Consider the following 21,037-nt stretch of genomic DNA (forward strand, 5'->3'; position numbering starts at 1 on the left):
CAAAAACATCGTATTATTTTGTTAATTTATTTTATGAGTGATTTACTTATATAGGCCAATGTTTAGGGGTTGAATGTACAAATATAAAGTGTTCGGAAAATACGTATCAATACTAGCCGACATAAATAAAAGGCTTCTAAATAAGAAGTCATTGGCAGTTGTCGTCATTTATTTCCCAAAGTTTCATGAAGGCTCGCTCCAATTATCCAGGTGTGGAAAAGCTGTGAGTCGCGCAGTGCAGCTGAAGGTAACAAATGGCTGGAGCCTGTACTGCGGATCGTCTTTTCACTGAACTAACCTAAAACAAAAGCTAAAAGAGATTGAACGCGTATTAAGTATTCAGTCGTGTGAGAACGTAGGCCTAAATAATGCGATAAAAATAAATGTAATTACGTTTTGTTCAAGCTTTTTCGATTATTGGACCCACAGGCTATTCCGATTGATAGCCTATACCTACAATTTACCACAAATAGTCTACATGTTGTTTTATCTATTTTACACAACTTCTATCATTAAATTATGCAAAGACAAATGCAAATTACCGCCTTTGAAACGGTTTCGATTTTACAAATATTTGGGCTTGGTAATTACGCCATTGATTGATTGATTGATTTAATTTATTTGACAATTTGTAAAATACATACATAATGGCGCTCCAGCCAGTGACGTCTCCACATACAATTTAAGAAAATCATCAAGGATAACACAATTAAGCTTAATAGCTTATTTCCATTGTGGTCCAACGGTAATGATGACGAAATCCATTCCCGGTTGTATCAACCATCATCATCACACATACACACAGACACACACACAGACACATAGCGAGGACATCCATTTTCTAGGGTGCAATTTACTATTCATACAATGCAGCCGCAGCGTCAGTCACAGGCGTCCACAGATGTTGCTAAGAGAGCATCTCAGTGAGCTAGCAGAAGGATTGGAGCGGAACATTGGTGATGTCTTCTCACCAAGTTGATTTTGGATTCTATTTTTATTCCTATATTTGGTGGATGCAATGTCGCCAACTCTCAGGCTGATTTTCATGTATGTGCTGTTCCTCTGCTGTTTGTCTCCCTGCGCGGCAGACCTATGCAACTGGAGTGGAAGGTGAGGGATTAGGCTTTTTTTTAGTAGCCAGAATTCCAAACTGGTATTGACTTTGGGATTGCGTTTAGCCTTTCTAAAAACTTTGTTCTAAATATTTATAATTATTATCTGTTTATACCAATATCCTAATCGTTTTCAGGCAATTGTGTATTCTTATTGTTGCATATTATTGCAACAACAAGCAATAATATGCAATAGCACTACTTGCAGTTATCCTATCAAAATGGGTTTTGCCAAAATAATAAATGTTTTAACACCCCTCCTGGGGGTGAGGGGGAATAATATACATATTCTCTGTGAATATAGGCTAATCTCTCTCGTCGTATATTATTTTCTGACCTGCATTGTTTTCAGTGAGTCTGCCCATTTGAACCCTTCTTGTTCTTGGATTGCAGTGGTTTGGCGCGCGAGGCTGAGGCGAACTCGCGGACTGTGCAGCAGGTGCGGCTGCGTTGCACGGAGGGTTCGGTGGAGTGGGTCTACCCGGGCCAGGCGCTTCGGGTCGTCCTGGAACCCAACCTGTCCTCTGCGCGCCACACAACGGTCTGTATCAAACCGTTCCGCAGCTTCAACGGCGCCAGCGTCTACATCGAGCGGGCTGGGGAACTGGACCTGTTGATGACGGATGGAGGGCGGCCGGAGCAGGTGTTCTGTTTCCCGGCGGACGGACCTCAGAAGCCAGCCATCTTCCTCCTGGCGAACCCGCAGGGGGATATCAGCCAACGCGCAGTAGGCTTCCGATATGAGTTGCTGGGCAATCGGACCACTGCGCCCAACCTCGGCCAAAGTGTGTTGCAGGGTGAGTATTTGACAGTGGTGGAAAAATTACCCAATTGTCATAGTTGAGTAAAAGTAAAGATTCCTTAATATAAAATTACTTAAGTAAAAGAGAAAGTCACCCAGTAAAATACTACTTGAGTAAAAGTCTAAAAGTATTTGGTTTTAAATGTACTTAAATATCAAAAGTAAATGTAATTGCAAAACTATACTTAATTAAGCATAAAAAGTAAAGGAAAAGTATAAATAATTAAAAATTGCTTATGTTAAGCAAACCAGACGGCACAAGCTTATTTATCGATAGCCAGGAGCACACTAACACTCAGACATAATTTACAAACGAAGCATTTGTGTTTAGTTAGTCCGCCAGATCAGAGGCAGTAGGGATGAACAGGGATGTTCTCTTGATAAGTGCGTGAATTGGACCATTTTACTGTCCTGCTAACCATTCAAAATGTAACGTATACTTTTGGGTGTCAGAGAAAATGTATGGAGTAAAAAGTACATTATTTTATTTAGGAATGTAGTGAAGTAAAAGTAAAAGTTGTCAAAAATATAAAGTAAAGTACAGATACCACAAAAAACGACCTAAGTAGTAGGCTACGTTAAATTATTCGAATTTAAGTTCTTTGCACCACTGACATTTGGAGATAAAACGAATTCTCTATTTGTATGCCATGGTAATAAGATGTTCATTTGACACTTTTGTTGGAGTTGCAATCCCAATTGTAAATAGACCTAATACATTATTTTTTTTATATCAATAAATTATGTTTTGTCAGTTGTATTGGTGTCAAAAAAGAACATTGCAGTGAAGAATGAAAGTGATCAACAAGTATCCTTAATGCAAATCATCATGCCTTCAGTTGTTTTTAAGTGGTTTTTACTTTAGACCCATCTTCTTGACCATCATTTAACCATTTCCAAGCAAGTGCATCAATAATAAAACACTGATACATTCTAACTTAATCATAGAAGACAATAAACTCCTAGCATCACAGTACATGGCACAAGAGGTGGGCTCATTCACTGTGTGGGTGGAGGGGTGTGCTGGGGAGACTGAGGGACAGTTTGGGGCCCAAAGAAATCAGTCAATTATCCAATTAAAGACCAAATCCAATCTTGCCTGGTCTAGGAAGCAGCTGCTGACCGGTCTGTTTTGTCTGGTGGTCTCATTTCCACCGGAGGGACAAAGCCAGGGACTAGGATGGCGGAGGGCCATTGGCCCCCGGGTGTCTCAATGGAGACAGCAAATACTTGTTGGATTCTACAGATGCCTCATCTCTGAGTGTGTGTGGGCCTGTCTCAATGGGGTGACGTCATTCTCCTGTCCTGATGAGATGATGTGATGTCTGTCCGTCTGAGTCCTTCTCTCCCAATATTGACAGAGTGGAGGAGTTCAGTGGAGAATACCAGTGATTGGGGTCACCAGTCTGGGGTCATTCAATTAGACCGCTAAACAATAGAAGTCAAACATGGAGGTCGAGACTTATCAAGGCTTTTGATCTGTGTGGGTAGTGCTAGTATGGTGGAGGAGATGTGAATGGAGTAGACACATGCCAGACATTCCTCCATCTGACCCCTTGGCTTGTTGTCTGGATGAACTGAGGAGGGATGAATGGATGGAGGGATGGAGCTGCTGGTATGTGTGTGTCAATGGAGTGGCAAGCTGTCTGTAATCCTCATCCATCAATCAGTTGTCTCAAGCCCAGCCGTCAGAGTAGGGTGTTGGGTGTGGTCTGAAGTGTTGAAAGTGGACCCTCACAGTAGCGTGTTGGGTGTGGTCTGAAGTGTTCAAAGTAAACCCTCACAGTAGCGTGTTGGGTGTGGTCTGAAGTGTTGAAAGTGGACCCTCACAGTAGCGTGTTGGGTGTGGTCTGAAGTGTTCAAAGTAAACCCTCACAGTAGGGTGTTGGGTGTGGTCTGAAGTGTTCAAAGTGGACCCTCACAGTAGCGTGTTGGGTGTGGTCTGAAGTGTTCAAAGTGGACCCTCACAGTAGGGTGTTGGGTGTGGTCTGAAGTGTTCAAAGTGGACCCTCACAGTAGGGTGTTGGGTGTGGTCTGAAGTGTTCAAAGTGGACCCTCACAGTAGGGTGTTGGGTGTGGTCTGAAGTGTTGAAAGTAGACCCTCACAGTTGGGTGTGGTCTGAAGTGTTGAAAGTGGACCCTCACAGTAGGGTGTTGGGTGTGGTCTGAAGTGTTCAGAGTGGACCCTCACAGTAGGGTGTGGTCTGAAGTGTTGAAAGTGGACCCTCACAGTAGCGTGTTGGGTGTGTTCTGAAGTGTTCAAAGTACACCCTCACAGTTGGGTGTGGTCTGAAGTGTTCAAAGTGGACCCTCACAGTAGAGTGTTGGGTGTGGTCTGAAGTGTTGAAAGTGGACCCTCACAGTAGGGTGTGGTCTGAAGTGTTGAAAGTGGACCCTCACAGTAGGGTGTTGGGTGTGGTCTGAAGTGTTGAAAGTGGACCTTCACAGTAGGGTGTGGTCTGAAGTGTTGAAAGTGGACCCTCACAGTAGGGTGATGGGTATGGTCTGAAGTGTTGAAAGTGGACCCTCACAGTAGCGTGTTGGGTGTGTTCTGAAGTGTTCAAAGTGGACCCTCACAGTTGGGTGTGGTCTGAAGTGTTCAAAGTGGACCCTCACAGTAGAGTGTTGGGTGTGGTCTGAAGTGTTGAAAGTAGACCCTCACAGTAGGGTGTTGGGTGTGGTCTGAAGTGTTGAAAGTGGACCTTCACAGTAGGGTGTGGTCTGAAGTGTTGAAAGTGGACCCTCACAGTAGGGTGATGGGTATGGTCTGAAGTGTTGAAAGTGGACCCTCACAGTAGGGTGATAGTGTCCAGTAAGATGATCACTATAAGAAGTGTAGATGATGATGGTTAATATGAGAGAAAGAGAGAAATGGGTGGTGATGCAGAGTATGGAGTGGGCAGAGTGAGAGAGATAGATAGATTGTGAAGCGAGAGAGAGAATGATTAGAGAGCGAGAGAGAGTTGTGAGAAGACAAGACAAGTGAAGTGAAAGGATGTGCATTGGTGCTCCACAGGGTGATGTGTGCCCCTTTCCTCTGCATAGACCCACACTCTTTCTCTAAACTTCTCTCTCTCTCCTCCCACAGCTAGCTGCCGTCCCTGCATAGACCCACACTCTTTCTCTAAACTTCTCTCTCTCTCCTCCCACAGCTAGCTGCCGTCCCTGCATAGACCCACACTCTTTCTCTAAACTTCTCTCTCTCTCCTCCCACAGCTAGCTGCCGTCCCTGCATAGACCCACACTCTTTCTCTAAACTTCTCTCTCTCTCCTCCCACAGCTAGCTGCCGTCCCTGCATAGACCCACACTCTTTCTCTAAACTTCTCTCTCCTCCCACAGCTAGCTGCCGTCCCTGCATAGACCCACACTCTTTCTCTAAACTTCTCTCTCTCTCCTCCCACAGCTAGCTGCCGTCCCTGCATAGACCCACACTCTTTCTCTAAACTTCTCTCTCTCTCCTCCCACAGCTAGCTGCCGTCCCTGCATAGACCCACACTCTTTCTCTAAACTTCTCTCTCTCCTCCCACAGCTAGCTGCCGTCCCTGCAATGACACAGAGCTCCTCCTGGCCATCTGCAGCAGTGACTTTGGTATGTATCAATAGAACATAAATAATTCATTATTGTTCTTATTTACAAATCTAGATCCTATATGAAACATTTATAAAAACGGTAAACAGCTATAGCTTTTGACTCGTTGTGTGCTATCTCCTTAGTTCTCCATAGATCCATGTAGCTCAATCTGTCCCCTCATCAGCTGGGTATCACCACTAATTTATGCTACAAAGGCCTGGGGTGGAGTGAGTGAGTGGGTGTTGGAAAGGAGATTTTGTGTCTGTGTGGATGTGTTGGGGTGGGGGGGTAGTGGGCCTGATCTGTTCCCAGCGAACAGCTTCTGTAGCTGGGCAGAGGGGCCTGACAGATGTGGGGCTGTGGCTGCACAATGGGGGACCCATTGGCTTAAGGCTGCAACAGAGCAGAAGCAATAGTACCATTGAGTCCACTTCATTTATAGGCTGACTCCCGTGCCCTGATCTCACAAATCACCATCATCGACTTTTTGATGAGAGAAAATAGCTGGCTAATGAAAGTGTAAATGGCCACAGAGAGTGAAAGGAGGGAATGGAGGGCTTTCTGTGGAGTGGGGGATGTGGAGGCTGAGAGGAGGGAGAGTGAGTGGGGGATGTGGAGACAGAGGAGGGAGAGTGATTGGGGGATGTGGAGACTGAGAGGAGGGGGTGGGGGATGTGGAGACAGAGAGGAGTGAGAGTGAGTGGGGATGTGGAGACTGAGAGGAGGGAGAGTGAGTGAGGGATGGGGAGACTGAGAGGAGTGAGAGTGAGTGGGGGATGTGGAGACTGAGAGGAGGGAGAGTGAGTGGGGATGTGGAGACTGAGAGGAGTGAGAGTGAGTGGGGGATGTGGAGACTGAGAGGAGGGAGAGTGAGTGGGGGATGTGGAGACTGAGAGGAGGGAGAGTGAGTGGGGATGTGGAGACTGAGAGGAGTGAGAGTGAGTGGGGGATGTGGAGACTGAGAGGAGGGAGAGTGAGTGTGGATGTGGAGACTGAGAGGAGGGAGAGTGAGTGGGGATGTGGAGACTGAGAGGCGTGAGAGTGAGTGGGGGATGTGGAGACTGAGAGGAGGGAGAGTGAGTGGGGGATGTGGAGACTGAGAGGAGGGAGTGGGGGATGTGGAGACAGAGAGGAGTGAGAGTGAGTGTGGATGTGGAGACTGAGAGGAGGGAGAGTGAGTGTGGATGTGGAGACTGAGAGGAGTGAGAGTGAGTGGGGGATGTGGAGACTGAGAGGAGGGAGAGTGAGTGGGGATGTGGAGACTGAGAGGAGGGAGAGTGAGTGGGGATGTGGAGACTGAGAGCGTGAGAGTGAGTGGGGGATGTGGAGACTGAGAGGAGGGAGAGTGAGTGGGGGATGTGGAGACTGAGAGGAGGGAGTGGGGGATGTGGAGACAGAGAGGAGTGAGAGTGAGTGTGGATGTGGAGACTGAGAGGAGGGAGAGTGAGTGGGGGATGGGGAGACTGAGAGGAGTGAGAGTGAGTGGGGGATGGGGAGACAGAGGAGTGAGAGTGAGTGTGGATGTGGAGACTGAGAGGAGGGAGAGTGAGTGGGGGATGTGGAGACAGAGGAGGGAGAGTGATTGGGGATGTGGAGACTGAGAGGAGTGAGAGTGAGTGGGGGATGTGGAGACTGAGAGGAGGGAGAGTGAGTGTGGATGTGGAGACTGAGAGGAGGGAGAGTGAGTGGGGATGTGGAGACTGAGAGGCGTGAGAGTGAGTGGGGGATGTGGAGACTGAGAGGAGGGAGAGTGAGTGGGGGATGTGGAGACTGAGAGGAGGGAGTGGGGGATGTGGAGACAGAGAGGAGTGAGAGTGAGTGTGGATGTGGAGACTGAGAGGAGGGAGAGTGAGTGTGGATGTGGAGACTGAGAGGAGTGAGAGTGAGTGGGGGATGTGGAGACTGAGAGGAGGGAGAGTGAGTGGGGATGTGGAGACTGAGAGGAGGGAGAGTGAGTGGGGATGTGGAGACTGAGAGGCGTGAGAGTGAGTGGGGGATGTGGAGACTGAGAGGAGGGAGAGTGAGTGGGGGATGTGGAGACTGAGAGGAGGGAGTGGGGGATGTGGAGACAGAGAGGAGTGAGAGTGAGTGTGGATGTGGAGACTGAGAGGAGGGAGAGTGAGTGGGGGATGGGGAGACTGAGAGGAGTGAGAGTGAGTGGGGGATGGGGAGACAGAGGAGTGAGAGTGAGTGTGGATGTGGAGACTGAGAGGAGGGAGAGTGAGTGGGGGATGGGGAGACTGAGAGGAGTGAGAGTGAGTGGGGGATGGGGAGACAGAGGAGTGAGAGTGAGTGGGGGATGGGGAGACTGAGAGGACGGAGAGTGAGTGGGGGATGGGGAGACTGAGAGGAGTGAGAGTGAGTGGGGGATGTGGAGACTGAGAGGAGGGAGAGTGAGTGGGGATGTGGAGACTGAGAGGAGTGAGAGTGAGTGGGGGATGTGGAGACTGAGAGGAGGGAGAGTGAGTGGGGATGTGGAGACTGAGAGGAGGGAGAGTGAGTGGGGATGTGGAGACTGAGAGGCGTGAGAGTGAGTGGGGGATGTGGAGACTGAGAGGAGGGAGAGTGAGTGGGGGATGTGGAGACTGAGAGGAGGGAGTGGGGGATGTGGAGACAGAGAGGAGTGAGAGTGAGTGTGGATGTGGAGACTGAGAGGAGGGAGAGTGAGTGTGGATGTGGAGACTGAGAGGAGGGAGAGTGAGTGGGGGATGGGGAGACTGAGAGGAGTGAGAGTGAGTGGGGGATGGGGAGACAGAGGAGTGAGAGTGAGTGGGGGATGGGGAGACTGAGAGGACGGAGAGTGAGTGGGGGATGGGGAGACTGAGAGGAGTGAGAGTGAGTGGGGGATGTGGAGACAGAGAAGAGTGAGTGGGGGATGTGGAGACAGAGAGGAGTGAGAGTGAGTGGGGGATGTGGAGACAGAGAGGAGTGAGAGTGAGTGGGGGATGTGGAGACTAAGAGTGGAGTTTTTGGAGGGAAGATTTGAATCCTTTTTCCACTCATACTCACACAGCAAGATCCTGTTAACGTTTTAATTTCCCTCTTGGCCACTTTAAAAAAACACGTTATTGAAATGCTCACAACAATTTAGATCAGCTGAATCATACTGTATTGGTGGCTGTTTAATTGATACATTTCTCATCTTTCTGTTCATATTAATTTTCATTGCAATAAAACATAACCATAAATGTTTGGGCTGACTGAAAACAGTCTCTAATGTTAATCCCCTCCTCTGCCCCTCCAGTGGTTCGCGGCTCCATCAGGAACGTATCCCACAATGCTGAGCGGCAGACATCGTTGGTGGAGGTCTCAGAGGGGAGGGTGTACCGGCAGCGTAGCGGGGTGTTCGAGCGCCACACTGGCACCATAGGGGTTCCCGGTTCCAGTTCCTCATGGCACGGTTACATCCACACACTGTTACAGTGTCACGTAAAGCCTGGGGGCGGAGAGTTCCTTTTCACAGGGACAGAACACTTTGGGGAGGCCTGGTTGGGTTGTGCCCCCCGCTATAAAGACTTCATGTCCCTCTACCAATCAGCTTGGGCGGCTCGTCAGAACCCCTGTGAGTTCCCGCTGGACTGAGGGTGTGTCCCATTTCCTAGTGGTAATCCATGAGCCCTTTGACCTATAGGTAGGGTTTATTTTCTTAAATGGAACACATTGAGTCTCTTCTTCCTACCCCAGTTGGCGTGGTAGAGGTTATGTCGCCGTGGCAGCAAGCGAGCGAGATGAGTTCCTCACGACCACAGCGGTTTGAGAGATGTTGTCCCTTCTACTCCTCCTGATTCTATACCGCTCACAACACCAGCAGGGACAAATCTGTTGGAGCACTTGTAGAGCACAAGGAGTACAAGGCCCAGGGCAGGGGCCCACAGGGGACCCATCCAGGCAGCACTAGAGGGGCCACCCCTGCCCCTGCCGGCCCCAGCGGGGAAAGGCTTAGAGAGCCTGGCCCTTTGTCTGTCTCTCTTCTCAACGCCCACAGCTCCCAGAGACTAAAAATGGTTTGACTGCTGCTTCACGCTTTGTCTCTCCCCACACCAACTGCTGCTCACTTCAGGGTCTCGGCGTGAGAGGTGTCCTCTGGACTACTGTGGCAGGAAATCATATGAATTTAATGTCTGATTGTTGTTAGAGGGTTTATGTGGTCTTGTTTATTCCTTTGTACGATAGGTTTTGAAATATTTTATTGTAATGTAAATTAAATGTTTTGTAAATTCACAAGGATTTGCTTATTTACATATTGATTGTATCATTTTGGTTTTATTACAGGGTATGGATGATGCTACTGTGTAGGTGCAAACCTTCAGTTTGATTACCATTTATTGCCAAATATATAAGCAATGTTTGTGGGGATTTCTTGTGTACTTTTTTTGATTGACTTGAAATGCACTTTCAAGCAATTACTTAAACTTTTGAACAAGAGATTTATTTTGTTCTTCATAACATTCTTTATTGTGGTTCTTGAGCATTCTGGGAAAATATTTGTTGAAAATAGCTCCTCCTGTAGGAAATAATGATCATGAATGTTTGCATTACAATTTTCTGCAACACATTTAAATGACAACATCTATTGCACTATTGTATCTATTGTCTATTAAAATAATGATGTTACACATGTGGTACAGATGTTTTTTTAATTTCAGTCATTGAGCTTTTGGCTTTAAGCGTTAGACAACCCTAAGCATTAGAGGGAGAGTTTGAAAGATGAGGGGATGTTAACCCCAAACCCCCTCACCTCTACCCCCCAACCAGCAGGCCTCCCCTCAGTGTTAGCCTGGGCGTGGCAGCCCCTCCCGCTCTATTGTGGGTAGTCAGTGGACTGACGCAGACAGAGTGGGGTTTTACAGAGCTGCTGGGATAGTGAATGAAGAAGACCATTTTTCTTCAGCTTTAAGATTGATTATATGTCTCAGGCCCTCTGTCCTTCATCAGCCACATTCAACAGACCTGTGCTTTAGATGGAAGCAGTGGCTGGAGCCAAAACTCAAGGCACTATAAAATATTGTATCACATTAGTATTGCCAGTCTTGCTAGCTCAGCAAACTGTGACCAGACAGACAGAGAGAAAGCTGAGGTGATGAATGTGGGAGTCTTTATTAGACTGCAGAGGTAGATAGTTTGGGCTTTTTTTCTTAGCAATCTCAGCAGTGTTGACGGTGGAATTTTTTAGATAAGAGTTAATAAATACTTAATAGATAGTTAATGGCCAATGTTCAAGGAGATTATTAATATGGCCTCAAATAACCCTAGTGATGTCCATTTAAAATCTCACTGCTCACAGGTGGAACGGTTGCTCTAACTAATAATGAGATTTTTCAAAAATCGGAATTTCAAAAGTATTACAACCTGCGTCTGAACGCAAATTCTTAATATATATTTATATTTAGTCTATCCAGTCCATCTAGCTGTGGTCTATAGAGTGTTTCACAACAGAGACATGAGCCCCTCCTAAAGACCAGCATCTAAAAGCACAAGGCTTTTGTGTCTTTTGGTATATCTGGTATGGAATAGGATTAAATGGGATGTTATACCCCCATCCATATGCAACACAGTGCATAATCTCTGTTTTATAGGGGAATGGGAGTTCAGAGCCACCTGTCCAACACGTTTCTACTTTGGCCCTTTTCCACTGCATCCTATACCGGCCTAATTATAAGCAGTGCTAATGTCAATGGAATAACTCAGCGTAAAATAATATACAAATGGCTAAGATGGGGACAGAAAATGAGTAGGCTGAATCAGTCTATTCTTTTGGGGCTGTTGCTCCCCGATCACAGCCTGGGAAACAGAGTGAGCAGAGGTGGGAGGGGGACTTTTCGGGGCCCCAAAAATCTAAGGCCCCTCCCCTTGCCCCTCCCCCCAAAAGATGGAACAATTCATTGACTTTTAAAGCGACTCCTTTTTATGCCTATTCCACACGTCTACTTGGCTGAGCAGGATTCACAAATTGCTGTGTTGAACATTTTATTGGGACTAAATAGCTGCCAATGAAAGTGTAAATGACTGTGGGCTGAATGGGGCCCCCACAATGGGCCCACGGTGACAAGGCCCCGGCAGACATAATGATCATTGTCACAGATGCTGTTAGCCAGGAACCACTGGGCCTCATGAATCCAAGGGGGCAATTTCAAGCCAGTAGACCGGTCACTTTATCCACCAAGATCATCTCTATCTCTATCTCTATCTTTTAACTCTTTCTTTCTTTCTTTCTCCTCTTTCTATGTCCTCTTTCTATCTCTCTCCTCTTTCTATCTCTTTTCTCTTTCTATCTCTGTTCTCTTTCTCTTCTCTTTCTATTTCCTCTGTCTTTCTCTGTTCTCTTTCTATATTCTCTTTCTATCTCTCTCCTCTTTCTATCTCTTTCCTCTTTCTATCTCTGTTCTCTTTCTCTTCTCTTTCTATCTCCTCTGTCTATATTTGTTCTCTTTCTATCTCCTCTTTCTATCTTTGTTCTCTTTCTATCTTCTCTTTCTATCTCTCTTCTCTTTCTATCTATCTTCTCTTTCTATCTCTGTTCTCTTTCTATCTATCTTCTCTTTCTATCTTTCTTCTCTTTCTATCTCTGTTCTCTTTCTTTCTATCTATCTTCTCTTTCTATCTATCTTCTCTTTCTATCTATCTTCTCTTTCTATCTCTGTTCTCTTTCTATCTATCTTCTCTTTCTATCTTTCTTCTCTTTCTATCTATCTCTCTTCTATTTCTTTCTATCTCTCTTCTCTTTCTATCTATCTCTCTTCTATTTCTTTCTGTCTCTCTTCTCTTATCCTTCCGGTTCGTCCAGTTATTGTCAAATTTAGTTTCTTCGTGAGGTTTTGATCATAATAACTCCTGATACTATAATCCACTATACATTTTTCTTAGAAAAGCACCTTTGAAAAACCCTAAATGGCTTAGCGTTTTAACCAACCTTTTAAATACTATTAAATGCAAAACTGTGGTGTGAAAAAATGATGAACCCTGCTCAACTCCAACTCATATCTCCCAAAGTCAACAAAAAAGTAGATTTTCAAACCCAGATCTCCCTCACCAAGTCACTATTGTCCTCCTGAGGGGCGTACCATATCACATTTCCGAGCTGAATATTGTCTACTCTCCGGGCTTTTGAGGTCACACAATTCCCATATTTGGGAATTCTCCAGCCGGGCTCTGAGTGAACGACGTCCCGGGGTTTTCCAGGAGCGCCTGGAAGCGGGAGGCCGTGAGCCCCTCGGATGGTGTGCCGGCAGGAGTCCCCTCCGTCTGGGGGGTAATTGGTTTATCCCGCCGCCTGGCCAGCTTTCCCATGTGGGCCACTGCTGTGGGGAGGCCCGGGGTACAATGTGGAAACAGCATGAGACCCTCCAGGCCAGCCTTTGACTGGATCTCCTTTACAGGCTATAGGACCAGGAGCATGGGAGCATAAAGCTCATGCCAGAGATGGACCCTGTGGTTTTGAAAAGGTCCTTCATTATTTTGCCGTCTGTTGTTTGCGTTTCAACTGAGTGTTTTGGTAATTGACTTATGGGGAAAGTTCTTTTGTTTTTGTTTTTTTATATCCCCGCTGATTCATAAAGGAATGAGATGGAGAGTTGGGCCAAAGTTTTACAAAGTGGTGAAGCCCTCTATACACAACACACCTGGTTGGAAATTCAGTTGGCTTTTCCACATTCTTTTCTACATAATGTTCTGCATTTGGGCATTCTTTTGTTGGTCTTCTAAAAGGGAATGCTGAAATTGAGTCTCAGTATCTGAGTATCTGACAGAGTGACAACCACATTTCTACTATTCCTGGGTGTTTGCAATAGTCAGTCCTCGACACAAACTTTTCCATGCTGAGAATAACTTGACTGATATACACTGAGTGTACAAAACATTAAGAACACCTTTCTAATATTGAGTTGCACCCGCCTTGCCCTCAGAACTGCCTCAATTTGTCAGGGCATGGACTCTACAAGGTGTCGAAAGCGTTCCACAGGGATGCTGGCCCATGTTGACTCCAATGCTTCCCACAGTTGAGTCAAGATGGCCGGATGTCCTTTGGGTGGTGGACCATTCTTGATACACAAGGGAAACTGTTGAGCATGAAAATCTCAGCAGCGTTGCAGTTCTAGTTCGCCTGACACAAACTAGTTCGCCTGCACCTACTACCATATTCCGTTCAAAGGCACTTAAATCCTTTGTCTCAATTGTCTTCTTTAACCTGTACTCCCCTTCATCTACACTGATTGAAGTGGATTTAACAAGTGACATCAATAAGGGATCATAGCTTTCACCTGGATTCAGCTGGTCAGTCTATGTCATGGAAATAGCAGGTGTCTTGAATATTTTGTACACTAAGTGTATGTTAAAAATACATGGTTGACAATAGCTTGTCACTTTGTTAATAAAAAGCTTTTAATCTCAAATAGTCACAGGAAATAGTGTCCCCAAAATATACTGGGAAAACAAAAAAGGTGATAATATAACAATAATGGTGATAATATATTCAACAACAATGGTGATAATATAACAATAATGGTGATAATATATTCAACAACAATGGTGATAATATAACAATAATGGTGATAATATATTCAACAACAATGGTGATAATATAACAATAGTGATGATAATATAGCAACAACAATGGTGATAATATAACAATAATGGTGATAATATATTCAACAACAATGGTGATAATATAACAACAACAATGGTGATAATATAACAACGGTGATAATATAACAACGGTGATAATATAACAACAACAATGGTGATAATATAACAATAATGATGATAATATAGCAACAACAATGGTGATAATATAACAATAATGATGATAATATAACAACAACAATGGTGATAATATAACAATTATGGTGATAATATATTCAACAACAATGGTGATAATATACAGTACCAGTCAAAAGTTTGGACACACATACTCATTTAAGGATTTCTCTTTATTTGTACTATTTTCTACATTGTAGAATAATAGTGAAGACATCAAAACTATGAAATAACACATATGGAATCATGTAGTAACCAAAAAAGTGTTAAACAAATCAAAATATATTTGAGATTTGAGATTTTTCAAAGTAGCCAACATTTGCCTTGATGACAGCTTTGCACACTCTTGGCATTCTCTCAACCAGCTTCATGAGGTAGTCACCTGGAATGCATTTCAATTAACAGGTGTGCCTTGTTAAACGTTCATTTGTGGAATTTCTTTCCTTCTTAATGCGTTTGAGCCAATCAGTTGTGTTGTGACAAGGTAAGGGTGGTATACAGAAGATAGCCCTATTTGGTAAAATACCAAGTCCATATTATGGCAAGAACATCTCAAATAAGCAAAGAGAAATGACTGTCTATCATTACTTTAAGACATGAAGGTCAGTCAATCCAGAAAATTTCAAGAACTTTGAAAGTTTCTTCAAGTGTAGGATGAAAAAAACATCAAGCGTTAAGATGAAACTGGCTCTCATGAGGACTGCTACAGGAAAGGAAGACCCAGAGTTACCTCTGCTGCAGAGGATAAATTCATTAGAGTTAGCTGCACCTCAGATTGCAGCCCAAATAATTGTTTCACAGAGTTCAAGTAACAGACACATCTCAACATTAACTGTTTAGAGGAAACGGTGTGAATCAGGCCTTCATGGTCAAATTGCTGCAAAGAAACCACTACTAAAGGGCATCAATAATAATAAGAAACTTGCTTGGGCCAAGAAACATGAGCAATGGACATTAGACCAGTGTAAATCTGTCCTTTGGTCTGATGAGTCCAAATGTGAGATGTTTGGTTCCAACCGCTGTGTCTTTATGAGACGGATGATCTCTGCATGTGTGGTTCCCACCATAAAGCATGGAGGAGGAGGTGTGATGGTGTGGGGGTGCTTTGCTGGTGACACTGTCAATGATTTATTTAGAATTCAAGGCACACTTAACCAACATGGCTACCACAGCATTCTGCAGCGATTTGCCATCCCATCTGGTTTGCGCTTATTGGGACTATCATTTGTTTTTCAACAGGACAATGACCCAACACACCTCCAGGCTGTGTAAGGGCTATTTGACCAAGAAGGAGAGTGATGGAGTGCTGCATCAGATGACCTGGCCTCCACAATCACCCAACCTCAACCCAATTGAGATGGTTTGGGAAGAGTTGGACTGCAGAGTGAAGGAAAATCAGCCAACAAGTGCTCAGCATATGTGGGGAAAGCATTCCAGGTGAAGCTGGTTGAGAGAATGCCAAGAGTGTGCAAAGGGTGTCTACTTTGAAGAATCTAACATCTTAAACATATTTTGATATGTTTAACACTATTTTGTTTACTACATGATTCCATATGTGTCATTTCATAGTTTAGATTTCTTCACTATTATTCTACAATGTAGAAAATAGTAAAAATAAAGACAAACCCTTGAATGAGTAGGTGTGTCCAAACTTTTGACTGGTACTGTATGTAACAACAGCGGTAATCTCAGACCTGTCAACTCGATATATGGTATTACTTCATGAGAATACGTGTCTTCCGGTCTCCAAGCAGTAGTCTGAAAAAAACAGATAGCATGAGGTTCTGAAGATGATGCTTTATTGTGACATTATAGATCTTCATTCAGTATGCTCGCTTTCACATCAGTAATAATAAGACTACACATTGAGGAACATAAGAAAACACATACAGTGAAATGGTGTGCGCATTCTTCAGTTTCTCCATGCATCATCCTGCACAATCTCGAACACATTCTTACAGTATAGCTGCTGAACCAGACTATTCTGTCTGGGACATAGCCTCATAGAATTACATATGAGAAGTCATTTAGTAGGATCTCTGTGTGTAGTCTATCCTCACCTAACCAGTGCAGCAGCCACCAGTCCACCAGTGATAGGTCCTACCCAGTAAACCCAGTGGTAGGTCCAGTAGTTGGCCACTATAGCAGGACCCAGGGCTCTGGCCGGGTTCAGACAGGTTCCAGACACATCTCCACTGAAGAAATAATAACGACAAAGAGTATTAGAACCATGATAGTAGAAAACATTATTATCTAGGCCTCTAGGCCCTAATAACCTGATAGCAAGGACTGACCAGGTCAAGTAGCCAGGAAAATCTTTGGGCCTAGTTACAGTACAAGTGAAAATTTCCACTCTTGGCCCTCTCAGTATCTCACCCAGCCAGGATGTTGATGATGACAGTGCAGCCCACCATGAAGGGCACCATGGGGCTGCTACTCTTGGCGTTGACCGCCCCCAACAGCACCACCATGGTGACCAGGCAGGTCATGGCTATCTCCCCAAACAGAGCCCCCCACAGCTGATCTTGTGATTGCAGCAGGGCAAACGCTGCCCCCTGGGCCTTGGAGTAGTTCTCTGTTGTGGTCATCAGCTGAGGAACAATGGATTCAGGTTCATTTACTGGCAGTGATGTCATTATACTACTACAAAACCCAATGCATCGTCTGACGAGCTAAACTGGGGTAATGTCTGTTGTCTGCATATCTAATCACTGTAGTTGTGAATATTCATTTTGTAGTTTTTTTGCATTAGTTTTATTTTGATTCAATCCAACTGATATTTTTGTCTGCATTTCAAATCATTTCAAGGTGCAAGACAAAATTGTACCTCCACAGATACTGTTAGTCATAGATGTGCATTGAATGACCACTGATATCAGGTTTAACCCTCACCTTTGACATAGAAGCACCTAGCACACCCCCTATGAGCTGACTGATGAGGTAGGGCCCCACCATATTCAGCTTCATGCCTCCACACAGGTAGATAGCAATGGTAAACGGTGGGTTAAAATGGGAGCCGCTGTGGAGGTCAGAGAGAAATAGCAGAAGAATGGTCAGATAGCCCAGGAGGGTTGGGTTTTACACAGTATATTTCACAGTTTAACATTACTCACCTTCACACTTTTGCCTTTGTATCAGTTCAAGGAGATTGGCTTTAGATATTGATTAGACTTTGTTAATATGTTCACTCAATTATTAGGTATAACAATATGAATGGGGGTCACAGTTGCTTTATTAACTTGGGATATGTATGTGTCAGGTGCATCTGTGAAATCATAACACATGACACCATAATGGCCACTGTTTGTGAGTTGAATGGCTCCGATTGGAACGAGAATGGTTTTACAACCTTAGGTATATTACATTTATCTGTAAAAGACTGTTTTGAACTCTGCACACGACGAAGAAACACATAATCACCACAAAAAGAATACAGGACTTAAGGGTTTCCACTCCGTGTGTGTTCAGTATTTTGACCCCAAATTGTAGCAATATAGAACATTGTAGCAATATAGAACATTGTAGCAATATAGAACATTGCAAATATAATGGAATAATGGGCATGCATTGCACTCAAATACTTTCATTCCACTCATATTAAAGCACACAACATACTGTTCATGCAAAATATAAATGCTCTATTGAAAACAAATGATTAACGTTAATCTCAAAAGGAGACCAAAGTACAACACTGTAATGATGTAATATGAGACATTTTACAGACACTTTTATCCAAAACAGCACAGTACAGTGAGTACAGTGAGACAGTGTATCAATACACTGTATATAAACACACAGACCCATCTCCTCACCTGATCTCTGCCATGCAAGCCACCATGACTGCCACAGCCAGACCATGGACCAGAGCTGGCTGCAGCCTCCCTGCTGCCTCCACGTTCTCTATGACCGACACACAGCCGATGAACACAAAGAACATGGTCCCCACCAGCTCAGCCAGACACGGCTGGACCAGGCGCTCAAACTTGTTGGGAGGTTTGACCGGTGCTTTCTTAGAGTCTGATGCCATCAGGGATGTCCCAACGTCACCCAGTTCCATTGTCCCTTCTGTCATAGTGGAAAGGAATTTGGAGAGATAGAGTGAGAATAGAGGAGAGAGAGAGAATAGAGAGAGAGAGAGAGAGAGAGAGAGAGTGAATGGAGGAGTTTGGAGAGAAAATAGATGAGCGAGAGAGAGGAGTCGTTGTATCTAGAGATTCAGTGCAGCACTGGCGATAACGTCCACAGGTGTGTGTCCAAATATCTACCTGTTTGCGTTGCTAATCACTTGAACTTTGGTAAGTTCAAAGAACGAAAGGGCGAGATAGAGAGTGGAGAGAGAGAAAGAGAGCGAGGGAGAGAGCATAAAATGTAATTGCTCCATTGACCAACGATGGACTCTTTGACACTGATATCCATGTTATGATTAATCCAAGTCAGTTTACTCTAGTGAACACAGTACAACACACAACCTGTTCACAGTATAAAAGTATAGTACTTGTCCAGCAGACAGATATTTTGTTGGCACTGATTTGAAAACAACATTTTCAGCATAGAGCACATGTCAATATGATTATATGTTTTTACTATTTAAATAAAGGAAATGTTTTGTTAGTTTGTTAATACAGCAGCCTACTACTAGACATAGTGTTCTAGATTTCCAGGCCAAGCAAAAAGTTTCATCTTGGTTAACCTGCTTGTATTCATCATGCATAGATCATTGATGTTAGCCAGTCCCAGCTAGATAAGATAAAGCATTAAAACTAGACAGTTTGACGAAGTCTCTGCATCTGTGCAAAGTCTGCTCCTGTTATTCTCTGAAGGGAGTAAAAGACAATCCAGTGAAAAATGAAACAGGCTTTTTACACTTTAGCATAATATCTTATTATTTGTCCTAAATGGTAGACCCATCCATCAGCAAATAACAGATGATAAATTGACATTGTAAATGTGTAGAATGTGGCTAAATCAGACTGTTACTGTGCTTTCAGGCATCATAGATGTACTTATTCTTGAGGGGGCACTAATGGAATTATTTAATAATTCATTTGTATTAATTGCGTATGAAAGAAACCGTATCTTCTATATTTCCAACGTACAAGTCAATAAATGGACATGACGACGACACCTCTGCTGTACACATTTATACTTCATTTCTTGAACCTTCACTGCAACATTTTTTGAATGTTCACATACTACTGTCTCAAATGAGTGTCTGCCATAGAAATATAATTACTAGAAGAGAGGTCCCCGTTCAAGTCAATGAGGCCATAATGGGAGGACCGGTTGTCTGATGGGCTATGACCTTTCTAGCAAATATACACTGCTCAAAAAAATAAAGGGAACACTTAAATAACACAATGTAACTCCAAGTCAATCACACTTCTGTGAAATCAAACTGTCCACTTAGGAAGCAACACTGATTGACAATAAATTTCACATGCTGTTGTGCAAATGGAATAGACAACAGGTGGAAATTATAGGCAATTAGCAAGACACCCCCAATAAAGGAGTGGTTCTGCAGGTGGGGACCACAGACCACTTCTCAGTTCCTATGCTTCCTGGCTGATGTTTTGGTCACTTTTGAATGCTGGCGGTGCTTTCACTCTAGTGGTAGCATGAGACGGAGTCTACACCCCACACAAGTGGCTCAGGTAGTGCAGCTCATCCAGGATGGCACATCAATGCGAGCTGTGGCAAGAAGGTTTGCTGTGTCTGTCAGCGTAGAGTCCAGAGCATGGAGGCGCTACCAGGAGACAGGCCAGTACATCAGGAGACGTGTAGGAGGGCAACAACCCAGCAGCAGGACCGCTACCTCCGCCTTTGTGCAAGGAGAAGCACTGCCAGAGCCCTGCAAATGACCTCCAGCAGGCCACAAATGTGCATGTGTCTGCTCAAACGATCAGAAACAGACTCCATGAGGGTGGTATGAGGGCCCGACGTCCACAGGTGGGGGTTGTGCTTACAGCCCAACACCGTGCAGGACGTTTGGCATTTGCCAGAGAACACCAAGATTTGCAAATTCGCCACTGGCGCCCTGTGCTCTTCACAGATGAAAGCAGGTTCACACTGAGCACGTGACAGACGTGACAGAGTCTGGAGATGCCGTGGAGAACATTCTGCTGCCTGCAACATCCTCCAGCATGACCGGTTTGGCGGTGGGTCAGTCATGGTGTGGGGTGGCATTTCTTTGGGGGGCCGCACAGCCCTCCATGTGCTCGCCAGAGGTAGCCTGACTGCCATTAGGTACCGAGATGAGATCCTCAGACCCCTTGTGAGACCATTTGCTGGTGCGGTTGGCCCTGGGTTCCTCCTAATGCAAGACAATGCTAGACCTCATGTGGCTGGAGTGTGTCAGCAGTTCCTGCAAGAGGAAGGCATTGATGCTATGGACTGGCCCACCCATTCCCCAGACCTGAATCCAATTGAGCACATCTGGGACATCATGTCTCACTCTATCCACCAACGCCACGTTGCACCACAGACTGTCCAGGACTTGGCGGATGCTTTAGTCCAGGTCTGGGAGGAGATCCCTCAGGAGACCATCCGCCACCTCATCAGGAGCATGCCCAGGCGTTGTAGGGAGGTCATACAGGCACGTGGAGGCCACACACACTACTGAGCCTCTTTTTGACCTGTTTTAAGGACATTACATCAAAGTTGGATCAGCCTGTAGTGTGGTTTTCCACTTTAATTTTGAGTATGACTCCAAATCCAGACCTCCATGGGTTGATAAATTGGATTTCCATTGATTATTTTTGTGTGCTTTTGTTGTCAGCACATTCAACTATGTAAAGTAAAAA

At 44.8% G+C, this 21,037-nt stretch overlaps 2 protein-coding genes across 2 annotated transcripts; one reads left to right on the plus strand and one right to left on the minus strand.

Moving 5' to 3' along the window:
* The first annotated feature begins 1,018 nt into the window (after positions 1–1,018).
* LOC115197677 (meteorin-like protein) lies at positions 1,019–9,262 on the plus strand. Its single transcript, XM_029759464.1, has 4 exons — positions 1,019–1,110; positions 1,506–1,909; positions 5,445–5,504; positions 8,731–9,262. The coding sequence occupies exons 1-4, from the start codon at positions 1,019–1,021 to the stop codon at positions 9,066–9,068; spliced, it is 894 nt and encodes a 297-aa protein (XP_029615324.1). The 3' UTR covers positions 9,069–9,262.
* Positions 9,263–15,855: 6,593 nt separating this feature from the next.
* LOC115205484 (aquaporin-8) lies at positions 15,856–18,497 on the minus strand. Its single transcript, XM_029771503.1, has 5 exons — positions 18,050–18,497; positions 17,130–17,256; positions 16,614–16,828; positions 16,298–16,432; positions 15,856–15,995 (listed from the first exon to the last, which is right to left on the minus strand). Exons 1-5 carry the CDS (start codon positions 18,307–18,309, stop codon positions 15,953–15,955), a joined length of 780 nt encoding a protein of 259 aa, XP_029627363.1. The 5' UTR covers positions 18,310–18,497; the 3' UTR covers positions 15,856–15,952.
* Positions 18,498–21,037: the final 2,540 nt, after the last annotated feature.

Source organism: Salmo trutta, chromosome 1 (assembly GCF_901001165.1).
Source record: "Salmo trutta chromosome 1, fSalTru1.1, whole genome shotgun sequence".
Classification (NCBI taxonomy): Eukaryota; Metazoa; Chordata; class Actinopteri; order Salmoniformes; family Salmonidae; genus Salmo; species Salmo trutta.